Source organism: Micropterus dolomieu, linkage group LG17 (genome assembly GCF_021292245.1).
Source record: "Micropterus dolomieu isolate WLL.071019.BEF.003 ecotype Adirondacks linkage group LG17, ASM2129224v1, whole genome shotgun sequence".
Classification (NCBI taxonomy): Eukaryota; Metazoa; Chordata; class Actinopteri; order Centrarchiformes; family Centrarchidae; genus Micropterus; species Micropterus dolomieu.
The window spans coordinates 34,180,295-34,187,867 of NC_060166.1; the positions used below are offsets into that span (position 1 = coordinate 34,180,295).

The following is a 7,573-nucleotide window of genomic DNA, read 5'->3' on the forward strand; positions in this document are numbered from 1 at the left end:
GTGCTGCGAAAATAACAAACCAAGTTAAAATAAAAAGGTCCTCAAAAGGAGGCCTGTACCTATCTATCGTTTTAAGCAGAGTTGATTCTTGCTACAAACGAACACAAAGAGCACAGCACCCACACCACCTGGTGGAAACTAACACAATAGTAAACAAAACAATAAGTGAATTTCTCCACTGCACCCAATGTGGAGCTAACATACAAAGGTATGCAAATGGTTTCCCTAAACACAATGAACAGCTGCCTGGAGCAACAGGTGGACTCTCCTTATGAGCCGGAGGTAATTAACGTGGTGACGAGCCATTGGTTGAGTGGAAAACAGAGGGAACCAATGGGCGGTACAGATGTCAGCACCCCAGAAACCAGGAAGTAGGCGGGTCTTCATTCCCCAGGGACACAGCCTACTTGGTAGAGGTGAGACAGGGAAAAGGGGAAACACAAAGGTGACAGCGACAGCTGTGGCATCTGCTTCGAGTTTTGAGACTTTTTACCACATACTTGCGATAATAGTACCAAAATGATAAAAAAAAACCTGTAATGACCCTTACTGCTTTGCCTTTGTTCATAAAATTAAATTTAGCCTGCTGCTCACTCTCCCCTCCTCAGTTCTCTGAACTCTACCTTGTCTCGTTGGTGGTCATCCTCATCGGCTTCAATGTTGTGTCGACACCCGCTGACCGCACAGACCCCACCACCTCCTCTTCTTCGTTCATCTGTGAGGAAGGTTGCTTTGACAATCCTGAGGCCACTCAGCACGACTTCACCAAGCAAGAAGTGGATGTTAGGATCACCACAGAGGAGGAGGGGGAGGAAGAGGGAGAGGAAGAAGAGCAGCAGGAGGATTCAGAGAAGGAGGGGTGGAAGAGGGAGATAGCTTCAGGGCCATCAAAGAGCCTCGTACGAGGGAAAATTGATTGTTGTTGTGATCTACAGCAAAAAAACCTGTCATTCATATTTTTTAAACACATGTATTTGTTGAGTTTTGCTTATCATCATTATCAATGGCAGTCACTCGGGGATTGGGTATTACTGCCCTCCTTCTGGGTCCTTATGAGTCCTCAGGTGGGAGTAGAGGCCAATCCTGGAGCTGCATTTTTTTGGGCAATGTGGGCAGGGGTGTGAAGGAATGGTGGAGGATGTGTTCGGGGTCTTTCTGGTAGCTCGCTCCTTTTTGAGTCTGCGTTCTGGAGTCTCCTCAGTGGGGTGGAAAACATAAGCTGGACGTGCAGTTTGTCTCTGCCTGGTTCCTCCTAAAAAATGATATTATTACTAAATATGCGTGTTTTTGACATTTATTTTGCTCTTATTTGTACTGACTTTAAAATGGTTAACTAGTAGGAATAAAAGGTTTTGCTCAGCAGCAACAGCACACACCAGCCTCCCTTCATTAATTGTAATTTGTCTCTCTTACCTCCATCATTCAGGCTGTTTCTGATAGCCATCTCTAACTGCTCTTCCTCTGTCAGTCCTGCGATATCAGATTCAGGATTATCACCTGCATCTCCAGCTGTATAATCTTCTGCATGCTGTGGATCTTCTGAGCGTTCTCCTCTAGTCCCACTGTAGCCTAAACACACATTTATAATAAAATTAAATAAAATATAGATTAATCCAAAAGTACGCAATAGTGGATGACTCAATACTTCGCACTCATGGTAGTCTTAAAACATGTCCTAGATTAGGGGTTACAAAATTACTAAAATCAGATACATGTATATAGATTAATTTACATGCTGTAGCACCATAGGATTACTCAGATAAAATAAACCTCTCTTTGCATGTTTACAGAGGACGGTTGGGTTTAATAAAGAGGTTCCCCAATAAAAAATAAAAATGTCCTTTGTGCCCCACTGGTTGCAATCTAACTAGCAGTAGAGTGTATCCCTGCTTTTTCAGTATGCCATGAATGCTCTCCTTTTCCATTTTCTTCTTTCATTACAGTCCCTAGGTGTAGCATCTGAACATTTCCCAGCGGTAGTAACAAAAAAGGCACTGAGGCAAACAGCATCACATTGGTGGTACAATGTATATATTATACCGTATTTCCCTTTAAAGGGTTTATGGGGATCTACCGGCAGAATAACTATGTTTTCATTAGTGTATAATCACAGAAAAATAAGAATCATGTTGTCGTTAACTTAGAATGACCCCTTATGTGTTGCACTCTTATGTTTCTACAGTAGCGCTGAACGGACAAACCAAACGCTGGCTCAAGAGAGGGCCTTTCTCATTTTTGTGGGTTTCAGGGTCACTGTAGGTTCTCCTACATGTTTGGAACGGGAATGGGAAAGGTGAGGTAGAGCCCTGCACAAATCTTAAATATAGGCACTAGCCCGGACCATGTCCGACAGCTTATCAGAATTCTCGGCCAGAGCCCGACTGGAGCCCATGATTTTTATTTCTCCTCACCATAACACAGCCTTTTGCAGCCATTAAATTTTATTAAGTTTTATTTTTAACAGCAAAGTGGTTATATTTATTTTTGTTTCCTCATTAAGTTAATTTAGAAAAAATGTGAAATGAATGTATTTGTTTTTTTAAATGACAACCAAGTGGCTGATCAATTTAGCTTCTTAAATCAACTTGACTTGCCTACAATAAAATCTATACATAAAAAACACTTCAAGCATATCACAATGTTAGTTTAAACGTTCATCACCACCACAGTAAAAGCACATAGGCAGGCTGCTGCTGCTGCTGCTGCTGCTGCTTACGAATGGCGTGCAGAAAAACAAATTGGCTATACAATCTAAACAATTATAATAATAAAAAACATGCAGGTTGTCTTACCTTACACCTAGGCTATGCATCAAAAATCAAAATGACAGACTGTGTATGTGTGTGTGTTTGTGTGCGAACAGACTGTGTCATGTGTGTCTCCAGCTTCACCTAGTTTCTTTTAATGGATGCATGTCTAAAACATAAAATGGAGAAGAACAGTACAGGCCCGATGCCCGGCCCACATGCGTGAGCTGTGACATAAAAATTGGGCTTGAATGCAGGGCTCTACGGGGAGGCAAGGGGTATTCAGTTGGTTGCAATCTGCAACCTCACCGCTAGATAACACAAAATCCTGCACACTGCTCCTTTAAGTTTGTACCTGAAGAGTTGAAGTATGAACTTGGCCAGTGATTATTTCCATCTGAAGACACAAACTCTGACAGGGAGAAAAAGAAACAGATTTCAGAGAATAGTGGAAGAATTGTTAACATGCACTGACTTAGATTGATATCCAAAATTCTAGCTTATCGTTAGCCACTCTTGTCCACTCTTAGAAATTAAGAAACTCATTCAACACAAATATTTACAGTATATAAACGGTCTAGAAAGCAACACACACATTCAGACCTGCACTTGTCTTCATGATGGTCTCCAGTGGACCCACAGTGTAGAGCAAACCCACCAGGATACCTGCCAGGTGGCCAATCAAAGAAGTCCTAAAGCACAGATAAAAAATACACTACGTTAATCAGTAAACTAATCAGTGTAATTAATGTACTGTGATGTAGGGGCTACAGCGAACATTTGGAAACTTAAGAAAAGGTAAACTATTTTTCTCAATATGCATTACTTTGATTTCTAAGATGTTCCTGTTCCTGTTCTGTGTTGATCACCTGTGAATCTTTCTGTATTATAATTAATTAATTAATATAATTAATTAGCCTGAATGTGGTGCTAAAGTGTGAACAGATTACATACTCAGAACCTGCTCAGAGTTATGTCTTTAATTGCTAAAGTATCTCACCCTGGAGCAATTAGATAGATCATCACCAGCTCCACCCAGCTAGCGAAGCGGTTGGACACACGAATATTCAACACGAACGTGACGCCACCTGGGTTATAATGGTTAGTGACCACCTTCAGAGCGAACAGGACACCTAGAAACACAGTTATATTGAAGATCTTCATAAACATAGGATATTAAAGAGGAAGATAAGAGAACTTTATTATGTGAAACCCTTTTTTGTTTTAATTCTGAAAATGACTGTCTTCTATAAAATGCTGATCTCAGCAGAGCACAAGTTGACATATTTAAATGTCTTGTTTTGTTCGACCAATAGTCTGAAACCAAAAGAGATTCAGTTTACTATCAAGGAAGAAAAAGAAAACCAGTAAATATTCACATTTTAGAAGTTGAAAACAGAAAATTTTAGGCATCTTTTGGTGTCAATCAACTAACTGATTAGTCGACTAATTTGTGACTTGGCTTTGAAAAACTCTACAGAAATACCTTCTTTGTTCAGTTGTTAAAACAACAACACCGGAGGTAGTTTGCACCTGAGAAGCCGACAGCACACTCGCTGCTGTGCGATGACACGTCTATGAATCCTGCTAACAGATCAGAGTCTTTCATGAGGGTTGTCAGCGCTGCCTGCAGCAGCAGATAGACCAATCCGGTGAGCAGAGAGAAGACTGACAGCAGGTAGAGGAACCAGCCTCCGCCCAGACGGCGCTCCAGCCTGATACCTTTCCAGAGGAAGGACACCATGTTGAAGTAGAGATGCCAGTCATCGACGTGGTGCAGGGGGGAGAGGAAGAGGCGACGCCAGTCTTTATCCTTGTACACATACTGGAGGCTCACACAGGCCTGACGATTGGATGGACAGAAAGGAGTAATTTTACTATAATCAGTGGTACATTTACTCAAGCACTGTACTGACAAATTCCAGGTATTTGTAGTATACTTCAATGTTATACTTCTACTATTCTACTACATTTCAATGGGAAATATTGTACTTTATATGTGCCACTAATCTGACAGCTGGAGTTATTTTGCAGATTCAGATTCTATACAATGAGATTATAAAATATGATGAATTTAGAGCTGCAACGTTTGATCCATTAGATGTCAACTATTATATGAATCGGCAACTATTTTGATAATCAATTAACCAGTTTGAGAAATTTTTTGATTTAAATGTGAATATCTTCTGGTTTCTTTACTCCTCTATCAATGTTAACTGAATATATTTGGGCTGCGGACAAAACAAGATATTTGAGGAAGTTATCTTGGGCTTTGGAAAACATTTTATTGACCAAACACTTTATCGATTAATTGAGAAAATAATCAACAGTTTAGAGGACAATGAAAATAATCGTAAGTTGCAGCCTTAGATGAATTGTTGCTTAATAGGATGAGTGAGCTCCACCCTAACCTGCCACAACATTGCTGCTTTCATGTTAATGCATCAATAATAATGATTCAAAAAACACTGACAGGTGACATTAGTTATACTTTTGATACTTTTAACTAGTAAAATCCTGAGTAGTGGAGTATTCTTGCGGTGTGAAGAAATACACGCATAACCTCTTTCTGGTAGAGTGTCAGATGAGAAGATCAATAACATGCTCATATTTGTCCATCAAATATTTAAGGATTTAGCTTAGCTTAGCACAAAGACTGGAAAAAGGGGAAACAACATGTCTCTGTCCAACGATAACAAAATCCACCTAGGAGCACCTCACGCCCTGTATCCTGTTTCTTTAATCTAAACAATAATCAAAGTGTAAAATTGTCTTCTGTTTTAGGCTGGGTTATGTGTTTGACTATTTCTAGGTCAGGACCAGTCGCCAGGCAAACAGAGGAGGCTCCAAGAAAAAGTCCAGCACATAACCTCCCGTGAAAATGACAAATTGTTGTTTTTGAATTGACAACTCAAGAGTCCAGCGGCAGAGTGAGTAGCAGTAGAGATGCTCCTAATGTTTCAGTGATGAATTACCTTCATCAGCGGAGCAGCAGGGAACATGTAAAGATACACATTGAATCCCAGGACAGCCAGGGTGACTGCTGGGATGTTGCCCAGACCCTCCTGGAACAGCTGGACGGCCAGAAGCAGCAGGCCCAACTGGAAACCCCTCTGCATCCTGACAGCACCCTGAGGAGAGGTGGTTAGAGGTTAAAGTTCGACATTTTGGCAAATACACTCATTTGCTTTACTGCCAAGAGTTAGATGAGAAGCTTGACACCCCTCTCAAGTGTAGAAACCATTGGCTGTAATGTGCTGGACTATTTCCTGTCTGGCACCAGTAACTTCCTGGACTCTGCGCTTGTTGCCTGGCGATTAGTCCTGACCAAGAAATAGTCCAGAAGAAAAACTAAAACCCATAAAACACTTTTTCTTATGGATTAAAATAACAATATACAATATGTTAATTAGTGGACTTTACAGGTGGGTTTTGTACAGACACAGTCGTGTTTCAGATAATTTTTTTACAGTCGCAAAAGTATGTGAACCCTTTGATTTCTGCATAAATTTTTTTTAAATTTTAATATATTTTTACTTTTTTTAAACACACACACACACACACACACACTTGCTTATTGTTATATGTATTTATTTATTTTTAATAATTATTTTTACGTTTATATATTTTTTTATTTTTTTATTTTTATTTTTTATTAATGCACACAAACACAACTTTTACTGTTTTATTTCCTTATTTAATTAAATGTATGAAATTAATTGTCTTTATGTAATTTCTCTCCAGTTTCTCTTCACTGGCTGCCTGTTGTTTTTAGAATCCATTTTAAGATCTTATTGTTTGTTTTTAAATCTCTTAATGGGCTGGCACCATCGTATTTATCTGACATGCTGATTTTGCACACTCCAGTCAGAGCACTTAGGTCCACTGACCAGTTGCTTTTAGACTGTCCAAGGTTCAGACTGACCTTGACCTAATTTATGTGTAGCTTTGGCAATATTGTTGCTATACATTCATGCCAATAAAGCTAATTTGAAAATTTAAAGGTGTCAAATAAATGTAGTGGACAGATCTGATCCACACATACAAAAAAAAGAGATAACAGTTACACCATTTAATTGCAGACCCATTGCTCCTTCCATGTGCACCCATTTTGCACCAGAGCAAGCCGCAAAGCTCCTCCACCTCCTGCTGTATATTTTCCACTACATGTTGTGGCACATGGTAGGGACTTTGGTGAATTGGTCGTCCATCCTTTAGGCGAACAACATGCTCAATGAGGGGGTTTCTCCCAGGACTGCCAGCAAAGAGGGAATGGGTCTTCTCGAAGACCTGGAGGAGCTGTGCAGGGTATGAGTTCTCTTTTTGTTTAAGACTATACCATGTATTTCTGTCTGTATTGCAGAGATAACAGTTACACCATTTAATTGCAGACCCATAAAACTAGTTTGTATCATATTTTGAACGCACTAGCTTCACCGCACCAGTTTCCCCTACCAGAGTAAATGTGGTTAAATTCCAGCACTGTAAGAAAGTTATCAGACCATTTGAGTTCACACAATCTTCACATCTAACTCTCAGCAAGAAAGCAAATAGGGTATTTATTTACTAAAATGTGGAACTTTTTCTACTTTATTAACTTAACTTCAGACTTTCCAGTGGACAGATGTGATGCACACATACAAAAAGAAGGTAGTTTCACACTAAATCATAACATCTTCAGGGGTAAATTAAAGGCTTAGTTTATTAATTAATGAAAACGTAATACATGCCTGAAGGCTGTAAAGAAATAAAAAAGGGTGCTGCAACAAGGAAGACACTATAATTACTCCTCTTCCCCATTCTTTTCGTTTTTATGAAAACAATAG

The 7,573-nt window shown here is 39.6% G+C and overlaps 1 protein-coding gene across 4 annotated transcripts in view; it reads right to left on the reverse strand.

The window, feature by feature from the left end:
* Nucleotides 1-954: 954 nt before the first annotated feature.
* LOC123985316 (rhomboid-related protein 4-like) overlaps nucleotides 955-7,573 on the reverse strand; it is a 7,837-nt gene continuing 1,218 nt past the window's right edge. The window contains exons 2-8 of one of the 4 annotated variants that reach the window (XM_046072791.1): nucleotides 5,723-5,878; nucleotides 4,281-4,590; nucleotides 3,748-3,880; nucleotides 3,351-3,439; nucleotides 3,103-3,159; nucleotides 1,414-1,569; nucleotides 955-1,252 (exon numbers count right to left, since the gene is read on the reverse strand). In XM_046072791.1, the coding sequence (XP_045928747.1) occupies nucleotides 1,029-1,252; nucleotides 1,414-1,569; nucleotides 3,103-3,159; nucleotides 3,351-3,439; nucleotides 3,748-3,880; nucleotides 4,281-4,590; nucleotides 5,723-5,866 (1,113 nt within the window). In that variant the 5' untranslated portion in view covers nucleotides 5,867-5,878 and the 3' untranslated portion in view covers nucleotides 955-1,028. Of the gene's footprint in view, nucleotides 1,253-1,413; nucleotides 1,570-3,102; nucleotides 3,160-3,342; nucleotides 3,440-3,747; nucleotides 3,881-4,280; nucleotides 4,591-5,722; nucleotides 6,062-7,573 lie in introns of those variants that run through there. The other 3 variants (XM_046072793.1, XM_046072790.1, XR_006828646.1) reach the window with 3 other exon arrangements.